The following is a 23,086-nucleotide window of genomic DNA, read 5'->3' as shown; positions in this document are numbered from 1 at the left end:
TCCCCCCACTTTGTGAAGAAAGCATTACATTTTAATTCCATTTTAGCCAGGTGAAACTAGGAATTATAGGAATCATTTAAAAAAAAGCAATTTAAATAAGACCTGTCGTCTCCCTGTTGTCTTATCAACTAATTATTTCCTTTAATTTAATTATTAACAATTTTTTAAAGTGAAAATACGCACAAAATGTCGTTTGTATAGCGTCACAGCAAGTAGTGGAGACTTTGCATGTGCTGTGAGGTAGCAGGGGTATATTTTTTTTGCGAAAGTCATGTACACTGAGCTATGATTCATCCGCTTGCCGCGCGCATTCGTCAGTCTGGCAGTCTCTTTAGTGTCTGTTACTTTATTAGTGTGTAGTCGTCCGCCTCCGTAGCGTAACGGTTAGTGTTATTAGCTGCCGTCCTCGGGGGCCTGGGTTCGATAATGGCAGTAGGGCTGGTATGTGGTTGAACTGGTACATGCAGTGCACCTCCAATGGGAATGTTCCTGAAAAGAGCTGCACCACCTCGGGATGAGGACACGAGTTTGTCCGACTCGTTGGCTGAATGGTCAGCGTACTGGCCTTCGGTTCAGAGAGTCCCGGATTCGATTCCCGGCCGGGTCGAAGATTTTAACCTTCATTGGTTAATTCCAATGGCTTGGGGGCTGGGTGTCTGTGCTGTCCCCGACATCCCTACAACTCACACGCCATACATAAGACTACAATAACACGCAGTTACCTTACCAAAAAAGAAAAAAGTGTGTATTCAAACACTAAATTACTTTCTAATTGTAAAATTACGCTGTATTTCTAATGAATTGTAATACATGTGTAATATTATTCTTTTGGTGAAAGTTTTATTGTATAATATTGAATCAACATCTCAAAAAACTATTATTACCGCACTTAAGTAAACTGTCAACTTTTACCTTTCAGCCGAAATTCGCTCTGAGAGCATCAAAAACTTACCATTTTGTAGCTTTGTTTTCAGTTTTTATGTTTATACACACACCCTCCGCCCCCCACCTCTCGGGCTGATATATCCTATAAACCTGGATACTCTTTGTTGTCTGCACATTTTTTGCAGCCCCCCTCCCCACCCCTCACCCTTATAATTCCCAATCGCCGTTACTGGTATAACTTACTCTTTGATATTCACATCCACGACACCGTGTTTTGAATATTTGTATAAAATATTAGTGTGTATATAACTAGCCAAATGTATATTTAGCGATGTCACTTACACTGACATTTACCCTTCAGCAACTTTCGCACACTCAGATGACTTGTGTGAATCACCAGGACCTACCAAGAACTGGATAAATACCCAGCAAAACAGAGCTCTGCCGGTGGGTGCTTTGACTCATAAAAGCCGAATTTCCTGAAGAACCATGAGAGTTACAAAGAAAATGCATATGGCTTTTTCTGTTCCCAATTGTAGTTTACATCCACACACTTGGTGATAGGATTAACCACTAGGGTTTCCAGGTGTCCCATGGCGAGAATGCATTGCCGTATAGGATGATTGCACGGTGGATCAAGGCGTTTAAGTGCAGGTGGGAATGAGACTACGGATTTGCTCTGCACAGGTCAAGATCAGATTGACATCGTGAGTTGTCTTATTTCCGCAGACCATCGATGAACTGTCTGGGAATTATCCGTCATCAGTCCGTTATCAGTCATCAAACGCTGTGGCATATACTGACGAAATGTCTTAACATGAGGAAAATTGCGTCCCGTTGGGTTCCACATCAACTCATCGACGTACGAAAATGGCACCTGTATGCACCGGCTGGCATCCGCTGGACAGATACCGCAACGAAGGAGACGCATTTCTGCACAGTATTGTCGCCATTGATGAGACATGGGCACGAGCCTACGAGCCTGAATATTAAAGTGTGAATCGAATGAATGGCGTGACCCAGGTTCGCCACGTCCACAGAAATTTCGACAGGAACCCAATCGAGTGAAGCTTATATGCTGATCATGGTGTACGACTACGGGGGTGTTATTATTAAGCATTATGTGCCTAAGGGACAAACGGTAACTACTATTGCCGATTTCTGGAGCAACATCTGCGTCCGGTTATGCGTTGCAAACGTTCACGGTTATTGCGAGACGATCGCCCTATCGTGTTGCATGACAACGCACGTTGAAGCTCTTATTGCAACGGTGGCTTTGGGAGGTCTTGGAACACCGTCCGTACTGTCCGGCTCCATGGCTAAATGGTTGGCGTGCTGGCCTTTGGTCCAGAGGGTTCCGGGTTCGATTTCCGGCCGGGTCGGGGATTTTAACCTTCATTGGTTAATTCTAATGGCTTGGAGGCTGGGTGTTTGTGGTGTCCCCAACATCCTTGCTACTCACACATAACACTATCCTCTACCTCATTAACACGCAGTTACCTACACATGGCCGATGCCGCCCACCCTCATCGGAGGGTCTACTTTACAAGGGCTGTACCCTGCTGGAAATAGCCACACGAAATTAATACCCTCCGTACTCACCAGACACGAGTCCTTGTGACTTGATATGTTTCCGAAGTTGAAGGAACCCAACAGAGGCCTCCGATTTTCTTGACGTGGCATCTGTACTCCGCGCAATAGAGCGCTCCGTCGCTGTCGTCAACAGAGAATGCCCACGGTCCCCTACGGCTTCCCGACGTTTGGCACTTTGCCAGTGACCACATCGAAGGAATGTAATGCAATTGTACTTGTTAGTTCATTAAATATTGCGTTCTATAAATATTGTTACTACTTTATTTACAGCCCTCGTATTACGAATCTATAAAAGAACAAACCCCACGGCACTTAACGCCCTTGAAAGGGCCTTGGCCTGCCCAGCGACTGCTGCTCAGCCCGAAGGCCTGCAGATTACGAGGGTTCGTGTGGTCAGCACGACGCATCCTCTCGGCCGTTATTCTGGGCTTTCGAGACCGGGGCCGCTATCTCACCGTCATATAGCTCCTTCATTCTAATCACGCAGGCTGAGTGGACCTCGAACCAGCTCTCAGGTCGAGAGAGAAAAATCCTGACCTGGCCAGGAATCGAACCCGGGGCCTCCGGGCGAGAGACAGGCACGCTACCCCTACACCACGGGGCCGGCGGCATTACGAATCTATGCTCCACTACAGTCTTCTGCTTAATACGTACTTCACTGGCTGTCTTTTGAGGAGATTTTTAGTATGCCGGTAATTTGATGTATTCATTTTCAATGTCCCTTGTCGGGAGAAAAGACTTTGATGAAACACCGATTTCACAGCTCTCAGTTCAGGCACCAGCGATCCCGCCTGCCAACGGTGAAGACAATGCGGAAACCTTTTGCATCATTTATGATGTTTTTGAAGTACTTAATCGGCCTTGAAATGCCGACTTACATATATAATGTAATAAACTTCGTAAAATTCTTTCTATACCTCTTTGTAGTTCGTAAAGATGCTGCAGAAATTTAAGAGATTATGAATAAATCCAGTAGCTTTACAAGTTTGCTTGTAAAAGCAATTATTTGAACTTATAAATAAGAGAAATACTAGCTCTTCCACACCAATTACGTTTTATGAATTAATTGCTGTACTTAATTTTCTTACAACTATCCAAAAAAGTATGTAACAGATGAAGTCGTTAATTGTCTGGACTTTCAGAGAAGTAGTAAAAGTCGTGCCCTAGACTGGCTTGACAACATTTCAGAATTAAGACCCCACAGCCATGCACGCTCATGTTAAAAAAGAATGTTACGGTGAGTGACTTTATCTCATGTTCAGGGAACCACTTCTTTCTGCAGTTCATGCACTCAGTCTGCTTACTTCAAAGTATTATTTTGGTACAGGCTGTTTATCAAATTAACTGTAATTTGCTCTTGTGGTTTATTTTCTTTCCAAAGTAGATAGTAACGATTATTAACGAAACTTGAAAGTACCAATAATGATTTCACAGAATATAATTCTTAAACACACATACCATAATTAGGCATGTCAAGAAAGTATAGTATATAGTCGTCGAGGCACACAATATTGTATCCAGCCAGCAAACAAGAAAATGAGTGTTATTAATTATTTCTGTAATAAAGTGGCCAGCTATCTTGGAATGTTTTTCTCTGCACATGCAGTCAGGCTACCAGGTATGGAGCTTGTTATATAAGAAAGAACTTGCTCCTCGCTTCCCTGTGGTGCGACTGTGATTTGTGATGGCCAGTCGGCCATGCCTTATTGTTGTATATAGCTGCCGAACCGAAAACACAACAAAAGGAAGGAAGAAGAGAGAGATGCGTATCGTGATTGATGGCACTGCCTTACAAGGTTGTGGCTGACTGACACACATAGCCATATAGCCATGGCCGCCTATAATCGTGTGCGCGTGCGACAGGATTATTCTCTGTGGAATCAATTCTCTATGCTTCCAAGTGAGATTTTTTATAGACGTTTGTCATAACACTCTTAACTAACTAGGTGTTAAAATACACGCCCTAAACAGGTTTTATACTTCCTTTTTTTTATTTTAACTGCCTTCTCACCCTCTTGTTTCGTATGGTAGTCGTACTTCTCTCTTTGTTCCACTGAGGCTTTACGTTACAGTATTAGCTAGATGGCTGTATAAAAGTCAAATTATTTTGATGTACTCGAGTTTTCAGTCAACCAAACATTCTCAGTGTTTAAAAGCCTTTATGACTTGTGAAACAATTTCAGTTCTAGCTGAAGTGGTCCGTGAGAAAATGGGAACTCTAGCAAGAAAACGTTTTTCAGAAATTGCAGTCAAGTTACTCTGCTATTTACAAAATGTGCTTCCATGATTTGTTTATTCATTAAATAATCTTTCAACACTTACCATTGCGTGAAGTAAGAGCGAAGAAAGTTACAATTTCTTTAGAAATGCGACCTTGATAAAAGTTTTCAGTTTAATGAACTTCCGTTTACTATACATCTGATTTCAGTACTCTTTATCCAAAATGACAGTTAATTAACGATAATCAGCGTGTACCAAAATAATACTTTGAAGTATACGAAGTATCTTCAGTTTATCCCAATCTAAATATACAAAATAAAAGTTTTGTCTGTACATTGATCGTAATTTAAAAATAATGGTATTTCTGTACCGGCCGTGTCCACGGTAACATGCACTTTTTAAATGTTCCGTCATCTCCGTATGCATGTACGCGTATCACGAGAAAATGGCCGAAAAGAATTTGATGAAAATCGGTATCTAAAGTCGGGTAATGAGGAACTACAGTCTAGGCTGTACATAATTTTATTAACGCTGAGTGGAATGGTAGTTTAGGGAAGGCCTAAAATTTAATTAAGTTATCAGATATCTGTGTTCTTAACGATCCTATCTATAAATACTACAGAACTAAGATATATAACATTATATTTCCGAACATTTATGTTTTATACAGTTTTACCGTACCGGCTATCATGAATTTCGGTTTTTGTTGCTAAGTCCATATCAACGTCGAACCACGAGAAAATGAGTGAACGGATCTTAATAAAAATCGGTATGTAAAGTTGGGGAATAAGGCACTGCAGTCTAGGGTATAAATCATTTTACTCACACTGGTTGAAATGGTAGGTTAGGGGAAGGCGCCTAAATTTTAATTTTTAAATACCTACGTTATTACTGGTCCTAGCGAAAAATACTACGTAACAAAATAAAGAGAATTCAATTTCCGATCATTTATGTCTTAAACAGATTTACCGTAGCGACTATGATGATAGAATTCATAAATTTAGACTTTTGTTGCTTAGTTCATATCAACGCCGAGCATTGCTAACATGGAAATATTGTTCAGTTGTGTTAACGGACTATGGTTTTTGTCATTGTTGTCTTAAGGTATTCATTCATCCATACCGACAAGGCAAATTGCGAAGGTGATTATAAAAAAACTAGCTGATGTACCCGTGCTTCGCTACGGAATTCTACATTGTATACTGAATTCTAGGTTGGGTAGTGTATACGTTGTAAGACTGTAATAAATTGCATATCTCTTAACGTTGCCCTAGAAACGCGACGGGGAAGTCACCAAACGTCTTTTTTATGTGAAAACTGGGTTAGGGAATTTTCATTGTAATGTTAGCCCGTTTTGCCTACCATCAGTCACAATCAAGTTGGGGAATTTTCATTATAATGGCAAACTCTCACTATCCACCTGTCTTTTTACATCCTCAGAAAGACTGCCTTAGTGGTTTTACCAACTGAAATCAACATAGGTCACTACAATGACGCCAGTATTAATGCTGCGATTTAAAGCAATGCTGTCATATGAAATACTCGATCAAATGAAAAACCACACATTTTCTCACCTTTATGAACTGTAGTACGCTGCTGATCTAACAATCCGAAGTTCCAGAGCTGGAATAACCAGGCCACAAACAGCCGTCAGCCGTGAACACACTTTTACATTTTTGGGGGGAGAGGGAGGCGGAGAGTGGTGAGTCCCAGGGTAAAAACTATGCCCTTTTACTCTGTTTCCCAGGAGTACCCGATGTGTTGGAAAATCTCAATTGACTACCCTGGCGGGGGGAAATCTATCTGACTTGGAGGCAAATTTTTCCTCCAAGCCAGAGGAGAAACCCCCTCTTGGCTGCTAATTTGGAATAAAATGGATGTGAATTTAATAAAAGTGAAGAGGAAGAAGCTTTTCTTAAGAAACGGCTCATTTCAGGGTTGAATTTTGAGTTATTTAGTGAATTGTGGTGCTGTAATTTGTAATAGGCCGAAATTGTAATTCTAGACCAGGTCATAAGTGAGCTTCTGCCATTATTCCGTTAATTGTGCACACTGATCAGTCCAATAAGCGCGTCAGAGTAGGGATCGAATAGCTGGAATACTATGATGAACCAGCATGTTACTACCAGCAGTATCAAAAAATGTATCAAGCAGAGGAATGGTATGCTAGAGAAGAAAGTCATCCAACTCCCCTGCTATTTCCCGCCAATATTCAGGCAGGCTGTTATACTCTGTACACAGCAGTAATCCCATCTATCGGAGATGAGTGGCAGCATAAGAGACAAAGAACATCACAACAAACAGTGGTCTATGTAATGTTATTGTTGATCATTTTTATGAGCTTTCGATATTGTAGGCTTTCACATTCAGTTTTCTTCCGACTCTCAAATACCACTCTTATCATAGCCGGTACGTTAAAACTGTGTAAACCGCGCGAGTTGGCCGTGAGGTTAGGGGCGTGCAACTGTGAGCTCGCATCCGGGAGATAGTGGGTTCGAACCCCACTGACGGCAGTCCTGAAGATGGTTTTCCGTGGTTTCCCATTTTTCACACCAAGCAAATGCTGGGGCTGTACCTTAATTAAGGCCACGGCCGCTTCCTTCCCATTCCTAGGCCTTTCCTGTCGCATCGTCGTCGTAAGACCTATCTGTGTCGGTGCGACGTAAAGCAAATAGAAAAAAAAATCTGTATAAAACATAAATGATCGGAAATGGTATTCTCTTAAATTCTGTTATGTAGTACTTTTCGATAGGACCAATAACAGGTATTTAAGAATTCAATTTTAGGCGCCTTCCCCAACACTACTATTTAATCCACGGTGAATAAAATTGTTTATAACTTATACTGTAGTTTCTTATTCCCCGACTCTATATACCGATTTCCATTAAATTCTGTTTACCCATTATCTCGTCGTTCGGCGTTGAAATGGACTTGGCAACAAAAATACAAATTCATGAATATCTCTGTTATCATAGCCGGTACGGTAAAAGTGTATAAAACATAAATGACCGGAAATTTAATTCTATATAACTTTAGTTATGCCGTATTTATCGATAGGACCACTAATAACATAAATATGAGAGAATTACATTTTAGGCCTTCCCCTAAAGTACCATTTCGCTCTGCGCGAATAAAATGATTTATAGCCTAGATTGTAGTGGCGTGGTTTCCCATTTTCACACCAGGCAAATGCTGGGGCTGTACCTTAATTAAGGCCACGGCCGCTTCCTTCCAACTCCTAGGCCTTTCCTATCCCATCGTCGCCATAAGACCTATCTGTGTCGGTGCGACGTAAAGCCCCTAGCAAAAAAAAAAAAAAAAAGATTGTAGTGGCTCATTCCCCGACTTTTCGCACCGATTTTAATTAAATTCTCTTCAGCCGTTTTCTCGTGATGCGCGTACATACGTACATACATACATACATACATACAGACAGACAGACAGACAGACAGACAGACAGACAGACAGACAGACAGACAGACAGACAGACAGACAGACAGAAATTACGGAAAAGTAAGTAGTTTGCCTTGTTACTGTGGACACGACCGATACAGAAATACCATTCTTTTTCAATTCTTAGCAATGTATAGACAATGCCCTTATTTTATATAAATGAGAAGAAATTCGAGGCGGTAAAGGAATACCCGGTTCACCCGGAAGGACGTGGATTCGATTCACCGTCAGGATGTCGAAAAATTTAAGAAACGAGATTTGATACCGACGCATTTTCCTACACATTACGGTGTCTTAAATTATCATGCAAGCTTGTTAATTGAATTACAAATATAGGTTTCATAAGACTGTTTACTCAGCGTTGTATTGTAAGTTTTACACGTTATCATTAAATTTGGTTTCGCTATTCATGTATAGCACTGGCATGGATTGAGTAATATTACTGTTAAAGTTACTCTAAGCTGTCTCCTTGGCTGAACGGTCAGCATTGGGTCCCGGGTTCGATTTCCGGTTCGGGTCGGGAATTTTAATCGTGTCTGATTAATTATTCTGGCGTAGGAACTGGGTGTTGGTGTTTGTTCCAAATGTTCCAACACTTTCCTCTGCATATTCAGACGAAATACCATTGAACTTGTTTAACTTCACTACCAACTGGACAACCATTCTCTATTAACACCAACGAGCTAGAATAACATAGAGGGGCTGTATACCTGACATCAGCGTTCCCTGCTTGAAGCGAGTTGATAAAGGGCAGCCATGTTAACGGTTGTCAAAACAAAGCGAATTGGCGCGAGAGCATATGTTGAGGTGACAGGGAGATCGTGCATGCCAATTCAATTCCGTAAGTTTTAAGAAGTGAAAACATAGATTCCCGCTTTCAAGAATGCCAGCCGTAAGCTCAGCGTATGGTTGTTCTAATCGGAGTAATAAAACCAAGGATATATCGTACTTTAAGTAAGTATTACTGAATTATAGCCGAGATTCCTTTTTGTAATTTCTGTTTGTAATTACATCCATTTTATTGTTTACTTAGCGAAAGTACGGATAGCCACGGTAATTATTTGTCGAATTTTGTTTCAGATTTCGTTTAAAGAACAAGGAATTAACGGAACAATGTGTTGTGAGGGCGAAAAGAGATAAATGGTATCCCATTCAATTCAGTTGCTTATGCTCTGTACATTTCCAGCCCTATTTAATTTTCATTCACATTTACAAATAAAGGAAATGGAGCGCCCACCACCAAGAAAATGTAACCACAAAAAAACACTTATTTCGTTCATACGTACACCAAGTATGGTAAATACGGTATTTTACTGCTATTTTTGAAATGTATACAGCCTTTATTGTAGATGTCTGTTGCCTTGGTTTTTAAAACTATGCCACACTTCATAATGGACAACATTCAAGCTTACCTTTCAGCTAGTAATCCCAGTATGATATGGTAACGGGAGAAACATGATATCCCCCCTATATTATAATAAATAATTACATTAAACGATTATTGTGGTAAAGTATTCATGGGCCGCCTCTGTGGTGTACTGGTTAGCGTGAGCAGCTGTTACCCGTGGAAGCCCGGGTTTGATTCCCGGCTCCGCCACGAAATTTGAAAAGAGGCACGAGGGCTGGAACGTGATTCTATCAGCCTGGGGAGGTCAACTGAGTAGAAGTGGGTTCGACTCCCACCTCAGCCATCCTCGAAGTGATTTTCCGTGGTTTCCCACTTCTCATCCAGGCAAATGCCGGGATGGTACCTAACTTAAGGCCACGGCCGCTTCCTTCTCCCCCCCCCCCACAAGGCCCCTGTTCAGCATAGCAGGGGCAGCCCTCCCTCACAGTTGTATACCCCGACCCAATGTCTCACGCTCCAGAACACTGTCCTTGAGGTGGTAGAGGTGGGATCCGTCGCTGAGTCCGTGGGAAAAACCAACCCGGGAGGGTAAACAGATTAAGAAAGGAACACAGTACACATGAGGATGCAATAATTTTAAAAATATGAACAGAATGAGGTTGTAACCTATTGTAGGTCCCTATGATTTTAAGGCTTCCTGTCATAAATATTTATGTCCATCGTTTTTATTCTAATTTACGCTTAACCACAACAGCCAAGCAGGGTAACGCTCTTGTTCCGATTTCGAGGCCTATTCGTATGTCACTGTGCTATGATTTCGAACTACCCTACAATCAACTGATCGTGATGTTGGCCTCGTGCCGCAATATGATGAAGTGGCGGTATTCGCTTTAATGCTTCAAGCTATCGGCAACGGTCTTTAATTCTCCCCCAGTGATTCTAAAATGCGTATTTTCTACACTTTTCGTCATTTAAAGGCCATGCCCCCTTGCTTGTGTGACCACAGGAAACATGGCGGACTTTCGTTCTATTAGCTTCACCCAGGCAGCGCTCCCGCCTCTCTGTGTTATTCTAGCTCGTTGATTAACACTAATCAGAGGGAAAAAAATGGAAGGGATCGACACTTCGAAAAATGAAGCAACCGGCTAAAAAAAAAGACAACACCCACGAAGGCGTAAAAATGAAAGACTTCCTAGGCGTCGAATGCTCTAATACCGTCGGGGTCGGAAAATAACAAGAAGTGACCTAGGAAGGCCGCACAGGATAGATTAAAGTGAGGAGCCTGACACAAGTAAGCGGAACGAATGCCAGGGCTCAGCCGAGGGCCCCGTGGTCGCCAAACCACGCTCCCAAGTTAAAATCTCCTGGGGCCCCTTTTAGTATCCTCTTACGACAGACGGGGATTACTGTGGATGTATTCTACCGCCTCCACCCACAGGGGTAATGCTGAATCCTGGTCTTTAGTAATAATAATAACAACAATAATATTGTTTTTACGTCCCACCAACTACTTTTTCGGTTTTCGGAGAAGCCGAGGTGCTGGAATTTTGTCCCACAAGATTTCTTTTACGTGCCAGTAAATCTACCGATACGAGGATGTCGTATTTGAACACCTTCAAATACCACCGGACTAAGCCAGAATCGAACCTGCCAAGGTGGAACCAGAAGGCCGGTGTCTCAACCGTCTGAGCCACTCAGCCCGGCCTGGACTCTACGAAAACTGGAAGAAGCAAGACTGGAGGCCGCGGAAATGTGGTTGAAGAATTACAAGAACAAATAACAAAGGAAAACTATGTCCCGGTCTCGATCAAGAAGAGGAAAACTCAGTTCATTGGTCAAATACTTAGGCACGACACTCTTCCCTGGTTAATTATTGAAGGTAGAGTTCTGGGGTATCTCTAATTATTGGGTTTATATCTGTTAAAACCGCAGTAAATAAATCAATACTTCAAATAAGCAGAGTGCATTTAAGGACTAATCAATCGCTGTGACCCTTAGGTGTAACTTAAGTTTATTAGGGCACACGGATGTAAGATAATACTTTGTATCCGTGGTTAATTATATACCTCTGATGTTGGTATTTGTGATCGCTCTAGAATCTTTCCCTGAGGCGACGTGAGCCTCGGAGAATGTTGTCATGTTTGATTGTGCATTGATTGTGCAACATCCTGAGGTAAACGTTCTCAAACTGTCTTATTAGAATCGTGGTCAGTATAAAAAGTGATCAACAATACTGTTAATGGCTGGCTGGATCACGAGATGAGAGCCAGCCACCTGTCCAGGCTAATTGTAGGCTATGTAGGCAGCTGTTTACACAAGCTGGAGGCAAGGCTTGTTTACTCCGCCTGTCACCCAGGGCAGCAAAACACTTCACTTTTTAACAGCGGCTCGGGTCCATGAACTTGCTTGGGATTAATTTCTTCACAGCAATTCTCCATTCCTTCTTGTTGGTAGTATGTATTCGGGGCTTGGTACACCTGTGATCATTGTCCTCCTTTACTTTCTTGACTATACATTGTTCACTAAAGATTTTATTTCATTGCTCACTTCAGGATTTTTCGTTTAGACACCAGGCAAATGCCGGGACTGTTCACTTCATGACACAGGGATCGAATCCCACTCTCGGCAGCCCTGAAGATGGTTTCCCATGTTCACACCAGGCAAATGATGAGGCTGTACCGTAATTGAGGCCGCTTCCTTCTCACTGCTAGCCCTTTCCCATCCCATCTTCGCCAGAAGACCTACCTGTGTCGGTGCGACGCAAAGCATATCGTATAATAATAATAATAATAATAATAATAATAATAATAATAATAATAATAATAATAATAATAATAATAATAATAATAATAATAATAAATTATATTATTATATTTATTATAATTATTTATTGAATTTATTTAATTATTTATATTATTATTATTATTATTATTATTATTATTATTATTATTATTATTATTATTCCGAGATCTTCCCTTTATGCCGATGATGTGGTGAACTCCCCCCCCCCCCCCTCCCTGAAGTATTGATCACTGGGGCCATTTTCTCCACAATCGTCTGCAAAATGTCCTCATTTGATTTCTTTACTGTCTACCTAATTTTTAGCTTCCTTCTCCAAATTCACATTTCGAAGACTTCAATCCGTTTAACACCTTGTTTTCTTTTACAAAATAAACTTCAAATAAAAATGTTGGAAATGCCTGTCTTAATCCTAAATTTACAAGGCTGACACTTTATAATGCATGTTATTGAAACAGGCCATCTTTTTTTTTTAATTGTACACGATTAATATCCCTGGTCAGGGGACTGGGTGTTTGTGTCGTCCTTAATGTTCCTTTCCTCACATTCAACACTTCCGCAATTTCCAAAGATCATCTTAGGTCGAATAAAAAGTGTATCCTCTAATTGCTGGGATATCCAAAAGCAGAGCTTTAGGTCCAGCAGCCAATGTTGTTGCTTTCTTAGCACCACCCAGGAGTCACGTGTAGGATAAAATACTTTAAGGTTAAACCTACGAACGTAAAGCAACTGCAAATTCAAGGATACCATCATGGGTACTAGGTGAAAGACTGATCCAAGAAGAATTTAACGTGAATATCAAACATGGCGCAGTATGTAGTCCTCTTCAAACCCGGACAGTTAACCGTCCTCCTGGTTTCAACCTACCCAGAAAAATCTGGACGTCATTAAATCGAATAAGAACCCAACATGGCAGATGTCAATACTGAAAGCATAAGTGGAAGGTAACTGAAAACGCTTACTGTGACTGTGCCGACGTGTTCCAGACTTTCCAACATATCGCTATGAATTGCCCACTCAGGAAGTTCAACGGAACAACGCACATCCATGAGGCCACTGATGCTGTGAAATGATTAAACATGTTGGACATTCAACTCTGGAACCACTACATCACGTGATCCAAGTCTCATTAGGTATGTCTTTAAGACTGCTCAAAGATGTACATACAGTCGAACCTCCATCACTCGAATTTTCGGAATCTCGAAGTAGCTTAAGTTTCCCGGCCGTTTTTCCTATTCTTCACGTGTATTTATTTCTCTTATTACTCGAAATTCGGTTACACGAATTTCTCAATTTCCTCCCTTGAAGCAAAAAAATACTCTGTAACTCGAATTTTGTGCAACATGAACTGTGCAATACGGCATTTGTTGTTTGTGAGGAACAGTTAACAAGTAATGAAAGGATTACAGTGATACTGGGAGCTAATACGACGGGAACCGAAAAACTAAAACTTCTAATGATCGGCAAATCGGCGAAGCCTCGCTGTTTCTCGGGTGTGAATTAATTGCCGGTCACGTACGAAAGCAACCTCTGAAGTCGCGGATGACAAGCTCCACTTACGAATCTCAGCTGCGTGGTATTGACGAGAAGTTTCAACGTCAAGGGAGGGAAGATTAACAGTAACAAACAGAAGAGACTAACGGATTTTTTTTTTCCGAAGGTGTCAACCGAGGTATGTTTGTTTCACTACTGTATATCCTATCTTCTAAAACGTGACTGTAATAAGGGTTATAATTAAAGTGATGACGTAGAGTTTATTTGTATACTTTTAAATGCTGTTAAAAATAATGTATTCGGTATAAGCCCCTAGATAAATACGATTCAATTATGTCCTATACATGCTCAAAAACGGTATTGTCTATATCTCGAAATTTCGATAACTCGAAATAAAGAGAGAGAGAGAGAATCCACAAGGGATAGCTGCCCTAGAACGAGGGGTACCGTACGGTAACAGCATCAGATAGATAACAATTTTCGCACTATATCCGAGATATCGAGGTTCGACTGTAGTTGTAAATATTTTATCATTGTTTGTAAACTTGTATGTGCCGGGCTGAGTGGCTCACACGGTTAAGGCGCTGGCCTTCTAACCCCAACTTGGCAGGTTCGATCCTGGCTCAGTCCGGTGGTATTTGAAGGTGCTCAAATACGACAGCCCCGTGTCGGTAGATTTACTGGCACGTAAAAGAACTCCTGCGGGACTAAATTCCGGCACCTCGGCGTCTCCGAAGACCGTAAAAGTAGTTAGTGGGACGTAAAGCAAATAATATTATTATTAAACGTGTATGTTATCTTGTTGCAATTGATGGGATATAAAAATTACGGTAGCTTATCCGCAAATAGTTCCTGATAATCTGTGTTTTGTTTTGTTTGAATATCTACTTATTGCCTTTAATTTCGTGGAATGTTATAGAGATGGGGGGGGAATCGAAGATGAAATAACGCAAGGTTTTAGACATGATACGGGCTTTTGGACGTTTGCTGTGTCAAGAAAACAAGGTGAAACTCTTTGCTTTTGTCTTCAGAAGACAATCCCGACTGTTCACGAGGAAGTCTTCTACAATAATATAATGAGGATTTGAATTTAAGAATACTTAACTCAAGTACGGGCCGTGAAAGTATCAATGTTAACACAAGGTTCGTCACCAACAGTGGCAATCGCCGGAATTCGAATATCTGATCGATTTCCGGGTCCTTTCATGATATTTTTTGAATGTAAGTTGGGTCGTCGATTTCAGTGTCCCCCGCCTGTGGAGATCATTATTAGTAGATTCTTCAAGGATATCGATAATACCTCCCGTTACCTATGCGCTATCCGTGCAGAAGCTCTGTTTATTTTAGAAGCTCGAACAGTGGCGGCGATAAGGACCCCGCAGAACCCGCGTCCGGGAGGCCCATGGCTTGTGAGGGGCCCATGACTGTTTCTTAATTCAGTAGCTGAAGAGTGTCCGGCTCCATGGCTAAATGGTTAGCGTGCTGGCCTTTGGTCACAGCAACACTCTCCATTCTCATTTCATAGCATCTATCAGTCATTAATAAATCACTTTGGGAGTGGTGACTCCATCGTACTAATAGCCTATATCTGCTTGATTCATTCCATCCCTGACCCGGTCAATGACTGGAAAACAGGTTGTAGGTTTTCTTTTTCGTTCCAAACTCAGGCCGTCGTAGTGCAGAGCTTCTTTCTTCAATAGGAGTACGGTAGTTATTTCTGAAAGGATCTGGGTTTCCCAACTTTTCCAATAATAACCATCCCTTGCAGCCACTCACAACAATCAACAAGGCTTTTGAAGTAATTAGCTAGTTCTAAGAACCCAGTAGTCAGCGATAAGAAGGACAGCCTCTTTTTATCCAAACTCTGAATAATGAAGTTTCGACCCTGTTTATAACTCTCGGCAGTCAGTGTAGCTAAGTAGGCCAACGATGGATGGTTAAGTTGTAAACAGTAGTAAAACATTTGGTCCTAGGAATGAGATTATTTCTTAGTATTGTCACGGTCAGCGTGTTTTGGTTACTATAATTGGAATATGCATTCTTGTGTGTATGCGTGTTTGTTTGTTTGTTTTCGTACCATATACGTGTATTATTTTTATTCATTCGGATTTGAAAATTAAATTGTGTAAATTTATATTATTATCGTCGTTGCCGTTCATTGTAATAATATACAACCTTGTACTACGAAATAAACTTGTAACTTTCCTTATCAGGAAACGAGGGACCTATTTTCAATTATTGCGGGGTGGGGGCCGAGCTTGTTAGCACCGCTACTGAGCTCAAGGTATGATGGTCATCAGATCGTATAGGTTATTTAAACACGGTTGTAGCCAGAAAATATTCTCTGGTGGGGAGGGTCGAGACCTGAGGTTAGGACTATTGCATTACTAGCATGTGCCAGTAATCTTAGAGAATTGTCTATAACATACAATGCAGAATGCATGCTAAGTATCCTGTATTTTATAGCTTCTTCTTCTTCTTCTTCTTCTGCTACGTTTTAACTCTAATTTGTTTGTGTTCATTGGGATTATTTTCCTGAGATTTTAAATTAAGGCACTATTTCTGCTATGGAGCCATCGACCATCCCGCTAATTTCATTCAGTGATTTTAGAGGCTACGTAAACCAAAAATACCGTGTGTTGCATTTGTCAAATATTTGTTGACGGTGGATATTGGCACCGATGAAACTAACTATGCATCTGTGGGATTCCTAGAATAGACATACAGTACTGCACAAAGAAAGTGAACATAAATTGTGGTTGTGGCAAGTTTGGTCATTACAATACCCCTTTTGTAGCATTGCCCAGGTTTTTGGTGACGAGATTGGTAATAGTATTGGTATCCCAGCTGGGTGTACCCTATTTAAAGTGACGAAGGATGTTTTGAAATAAGTGTAGCCTATTTTCAGGATCAGTAAATCTGTTTAAAGTTTTGAAGATAGACAGCTTATGTGGATGTGGTCTGTGTTTCAGGTGGGTAGTCCTTTCGGCAGCCTGGTTCTTGGCCGCAGCCCTCCGCTGGACTCATGACAGGATCCAACAACACTCCTCGCTATTCCACCTGGCGGGATGGGGACTTCCCGCTGCACTCACCATCGCCGTACTGGTGCTCAGAGACGTGGACGCAGACGAACTCACAGGTACGGTCTCTTCTCCATTTTTTCCTACCTTCATTTTCTTACTCAGAATCCTCTCGAACAACGATTCCCATTTTGGCGATTTTGTTTTCAAATCTCTGATATCTTAATTGAACGATGTCGAGGTTTAAGATGTTTACTGTAAGGTCATTTTCTTGATCTGTGAATATGAAATCGTCTACTGTCTGCATTTAAAAAAAATATTAACCTGATCATTTTGGCTCTTATACTGGACAGGGCAAATAAGGACCAGTGTCTACTACAGTATCACTGATTGAATAGGACGGATGAATTTTCGCAATTGCTGACTGGATTTACTCTCAGAGCTTCGAATTACCATAGCAGTTAGACTTCGAATAATAGAGCTGTAACTTCAGGTTGACAGGCAGAAATGTGACATATTAACTCAATATTCAATTTTGGGTTTTTATATTGCCAAATTGTTTAATACAGCTGCCTGTATCAATGTCCCGATTTCAGGTTTCGAGGTGACTGCTGTTTTAAGAGGAAGTACAACTGGGCACTATATAACACTAATCACCAAAAACTAAACACTAATCAGAGAGAAAAAATGGAAAGGATCCAACACTTCGAAAAATGAAGGCAACTGCCAAAGGAAGACAAGGGCCACAAAGGGCGTGAAAATGAAAGGCTCCCTAGGCCTCGAGTGCTCTAATACCGTCGGGGTTGTAAAAGAACAAGTGTTGATCAAGGGACGTCGGATAGGATAGACGAAAGTGAGGAGCCTGGCACAAGTAAGTTGAAGCAATGCCAGGACTCAGCTAAGGGCCCCGTGGTCGCCAACTCACGCTTCAAAGTACAGAGCCCCTGGAACCCCTTTTAGTCACCTCTTGCGACGTTGTGAGTCTCCATTAAAAGCAGAGTCATCTTCGTACAGGCTATGAAGGCTCTTGGAGAGGTGTTAGGTAAAGGCTACCACTATGCGTAACCTCGCCACTTGGTAGGATAGAGTGGTTAGCTCTTCTCCCGGCCACCTTTGTACCCAGGAATTAACCTGGTATTCATTTTATTGTAGACTGAGTGAACCTCAGGGTCATATCCCCCTCCGAAAGTGGAAATCTCATTTCTTAAATTTTTCGACTTCCTGACGGGGAATCAAATCCGCGTCCTTCCGGGTGAACCGAGCACGCCTTTACCGCCACGGCCAGGCAGCCCCTATGAATCTCGATTGTTGGAACATGTTCGATTTGTAATGCGTAGTGGTAAATAATTATTAGCTGTTCTTTATCTTCTCCCCAGGGTCGTTGGCTGAATGGTGAACGTCGTGGCCTTCAGTTCAGAGGGCCGCGGGTTCTATACACGGCTGGGTCGTGGAAATTAATTTTGTTTGGCTCGAGGGCTGGGTGTTGGTGTTCGTCTTTATACATATCTTCATTTACATGCATGAGCACTTCCTTAGACATTTTCAGAGAATTTGGACATTTATCAAACATTTCCCTTGATATTTTTTCTTTTTACTATTTTGCTTTACGTCGCACCGACACAGATCTTAGGGCGACGATGGGATAGGAAAGGGCGAGGAGTGAGAAAGAAGCGGCCCTAGCCTTAATTAAGGTACAGCCTGGTGTGAAAATAGTAAACCACGGAAAACCATCTTCATGACTGTCGACAGTGGGGTTCAAACCCACTCTCTCCTGGATCTTTGATAAATTTTTCCAGTCCCTTGTTTCTCATCCTATAAATGAAGATTTGCCCCAATTAGTCCTCTTGAATTCCTCCTTTCTCTTCGTATTAGGCCTATGGTATCTCCACTCAAGCTTATTCGTCTACTGTCATTCAGCGCCATCGTCCCACGACAACTCAGAACATGCTGCTTAGTCGAGCAACTTGTCTCCTTACTCCCGAGTCTTCCTAGCCCAAAGTTTGCAGCAGTTTTGTAACAATAATCTTTTGCCGGAAATCACCAAGAACAAATCGTGCTGCCAGTTCTTGTATCGAGTAATTCTGGTGTGGGACCCATACACTGGAACCGTACTCTTTTGGGGGGTCTTCTCCCTACACATAGAGTTGACGTCAGGAAAGACATCCGGCCGTAAAACTGAGCTGAATCCATACAAAGTGCCAACCCCAGGTAACTGAGAAAAGACCAGGAAGAAGAAGCTTTCTTGATCTTCTCGGGAAGATTCACTGCAGACAATACACAGAAAACACAGGGCAGGCACAAGTATATACTGTACTTCGACTCCGCCTGTCACTACTAAGTACGATTATCTTGTGACTGGAACGCGCAGATACGAATAGAATGGAGAAGTATCTCGGGCGCACTCATGAGTACGTAGCATCCTGACATGCTGAACCCTGTTACGTAGCGAAGCTCTTGAACAAACGACACTTAAAGTTCCTTCTGTATGTTCTAAATCCCTCATTAATACCGCCAGTTGGGACGTGTCAGCTGGGTGATATCCCCACTTCTCGCACAAAACTGGAGGTATCAACGTTATAAAAGACGGTAACATAAGGCGTCACCTTCTTGGTGGCCCGCCTCCCCCTTCAGGGGAGGAATGAAAATTTGCTTCTTAATAATAATAATAATAATAATAATAATAATAATAATAATAATAATAATAATAATAATAATAATAATAATCAAATATACTGGGCCTCAGAAACAGCATTCATCATCACTAGTCTGTATTGAGCTAATAGAAACTATTATCCGACGTTGTAAGTCTCCACTGTTATCAGTAACATGGGTGTTATTGATTGTGGTAACCTTATTGTAACGTTTTAGGAGAAAGCTCTCGATATCTTTTATAATTACCGTATATAGTTCTAAAATGCCTGTTATACAGAGTGGGTCTCTTTCTCTTTTCTATGCTTCTCTTTGATTTGATTGATTGATTGATTGATTCATTCATTCATTCATAATAATAATAATAATAATAATAATAATAATGACAACACTGTTGTTCTCCCAGAGGCACTCTACACAATTAAAACATCATCATTACCGGGCGAGTTGGCCGTGCGGTTAGGAGCGCGCAGCTGTGAGCTTGCATCCGGGAGATAGGAGGTTCGAATCCCACTGTCGGCAGCCCTGAAGAATGTTTTCCGTGGTTTCCCATTTTCACACCAGGCAAATGCTGGGGCTGTACCTTAATTAAGGCCACGGCCGCTTCCTTCCCATTCCTAGGCCTTTCCTGTCCCATCGTCGCCAAAAGACCTATCTGTTTCGGTGCGACGTAAAGCAAATATTAAAAAAAAAAAAAAGAAACATCATCATTAGAGACATTGAGAAAGTGGACGACAGACACTGAGGAAAATATTCGGACCCAAGTTTGAAGATGGTATTTGGATTCGAAAAAGCTCGGAGGAACTCTATTCATTGACTGAGCGATTCACTTCACTTATACGCAAAAGACGTATGAAATTCTGCGGGCATTTAGCACGAATGGATGACACGATTAACCAAGAAAATGTTCTTCGTTACCAATGGAACACGACAAACCAAAGTGGGCTGGCTAATAGACTCCCAAAAAAATCCCGTAGAGGTCGACATTGACCCAATGGAAACCACAAGGACCTCATATAGACGAACGATCAACGCCCACAAGTTTGCGCCCAAGAAGCCAATGGCAAGAAATTAAAAAAAACAAACAAACAAACGCGTGGACACAAGAAAGACGACAGGCCCATAGTGAAAGGATGAGGAAGTTTTGGGAAGATAAGAAGAACAAGAAAATCAAGAATACCAATGCCAAATAATGGTTCTACGTGCTCCTTAGAGGGTCAAACGCATGAATAATAATAATAATAATAATAATAATAATAATAATAATAATAATATTAATAATATGTTAAACATTCTTTCAGATGTCATCGGTCTTTAGTGTTGACTGGCTGTAAACCTATTGGTTCAGCCCTCACATTGTTCGAGCTTGCGAGGTGTGGAAATGAATCTATCTATCAATCATATTGATTTAGGGCTGTCACCCAAGTGGTAGCTTCCCTATCAATTATTGTTTACCTAGTCTTTTCTGAATTGATTTCAAAGAACGTGGAAATTTATGTAACTATTCCCTTGATGAATTATAGCAGTGCCTAATTCCTCGTTCTATAAATGAATGTCCCCAATGTGTCATCTTGAATTCCAGCTTTACCTTCATATTATGATCTTTGTCTATCTTAAAGAGCTTCACTCAAGCTTATTCGTCCACTAATGTCATTCCACGTTATCTCTCCACTGACAACTCAGAACATACCGCTTAATCGAGCAGCTCGTCTCCTTATCCCCAAGTCTTCCCAGCCCAAAGTTGGCAACATTTTCGTGACACTTCTCTTTTGTCGGAAATCATCCAGAGCAAATCGAGCTGCTTTCTTTTGGTCCTTTTCCCGTTCTCGTATCAAGTAATCCTTGTGTAGGTCCCATACATTAGAACCATACTGTAATTTGGAGCAGTCAGTTGACATTTAATGTTAGATACCTTTGTCAGTCGATTTACTGCACTTTAAAGAACTCGTGTTTCGAATAGTAAACACGTAATATTATCCCTGTAGATCTTCCAGTATCTTCATACAGGCTATGAAGGACTTTGGAGGAGTAGGAGTGAAGTTTCCACGTCCGTAACCTTGGCACTTAGTGAGAAAGGTTCGTTAGCTCTATGCCCGAACGCCTTTGCTTTCCAAGAAATAAACTGGTATTCAATACTCATTTTTAGTGTAAGTTGAGTGAATCCCGAATGCCTCCAGAAGTAGAAATCTATTTTCTAAAGTTTTGGACGTGGAATCGAACACGCGTCCTTCCGAGCAGGACGTGTATCGAGTCGACAAGGCAACCCCTCAGTGTTCGGACACTTTTATTTAACTGCTTTCACGAAGTTTTGAACGGCGGTGCATGGGAGGTGTTCCTTTGTCCTTGTGCACCCCTGGAAGCCATGTCAGCTGGCCAACACTTGGGAGGTTCAATAATAATCACTGGCCATGCCAGTGATTGTTGGTTACTGGTGATTTACAAGCTTCCCCTGTCTAACGTTAAAGGTTGGTATTTATGAACAGAGGAGTTTCACCTTTTTGTGAACGACAGCCGTAAATCACGATACTGCATCACAAGCAAAAGATAAGTCAAGGTTGTCTCGAATATACAGCCCTGTTACTATAGCACAACAGACAGGCTAGACGTCATATATTGCTCGGAGGCATAATAATTTAACCTTCTGACACACGCGCGGGGATGTAACCAACCCCGGGCAATTGGATTTCTGTTCTCAAATAGGCAAATATTTACGGTTGCTTTTCCGTCTCCACCCACCAATTTCTACGCTACTGTTGAGGAGTGTAGGTTATTCCACTGAAGCTCAACTTGTAGGATTCCAGAAAGGTATAGTAGATATACTGGATTCAGGAGGTCAAATGGACTGTATCGTGATCGACCTATCTAAGGCATTTGATAGGATAGTTCATGGGCGACTACTGGCAAAAATGATTGCAATTGGACTTGACAAAAGAGTGACTGAACAGGTGGCTTATTTCTAGAAAATAGAACTCAGAGAATTAGAGTAGGTGAAGCTTTATCTGGTCCTGTAATCGTTCAGAGAGGAATTCCTCAATGCAGTATTATTGGACCTTAATGTTTTCTTATATATAAAAGGGAGGAGTAAAGGACTGGAATAAGAGATAAGGCTTTTTGCGGATGATGTTATTCTGTATAGAGTAATAAACAAGTTACAAGATTGTGAGCAACTGCAGAAAGACCTCGGCAATGTTGTGAGATGGACAGCAGGTAATGGTATGATGATAAATGGGGTTAAAAGTCAGATTGTGAGTTTCACAAATAGGAAAAGTCCTCTCAGTTTTAATTACTGCGTTGATGGGGTGAAAGGTATTTACGGCGATCACTGTAAGTACCGAGGTGTTATTAGGCCTATAAGGAAATATCTTCATTGGGGTAATCACATAAATGAGATTGTAAATAAAGGATACAGATCTCTGCACATGGTTATGACGGTATTTAGGGGTTGCAGTAAGGATGTAAAGGAGAAGGCATATAAATGTCTGGTAAGACCCCAACTAGAGCATGCTTCCAGTGTACGGAACCCTCACCAAGATTCAGGATTGCTTGATTCGAGAACTGAAAAAAAAAAAAAAAAAAAAAAATCCAAAGAAAAGCAGCTCGATTTGTTCTGGGTGATTTCGGAGAG

The 23,086-nt window shown here is 41.4% G+C and overlaps 1 protein-coding gene across 1 annotated transcript in view; it reads left to right on the top strand.

The window, feature by feature from the left end:
• The window catches only part of LOC136857048 (frizzled-4), a 162,864-nt gene that overhangs the window by 113,144 nt on the left and 26,634 nt on the right, over positions 1 to 23,086 (top strand). The window contains exon 2 of the mRNA XM_067135410.2: positions 16,765 to 16,931. Within this exon, the coding sequence (XP_066991511.2) occupies positions 16,765 to 16,931 (167 nt within the window). The remainder of the gene's footprint in view (positions 1 to 16,764; positions 16,932 to 23,086) is intronic.

The sequence above is a fragment of the Anabrus simplex genome, chromosome 1 (genome assembly GCF_040414725.1).
Source record: "Anabrus simplex isolate iqAnaSimp1 chromosome 1, ASM4041472v1, whole genome shotgun sequence".
NCBI classification, from domain to species: domain Eukaryota; kingdom Metazoa; phylum Arthropoda; class Insecta; order Orthoptera; family Tettigoniidae; genus Anabrus; species Anabrus simplex.
This window is presented reverse-complemented; position numbering and strand designations above follow the sequence as displayed.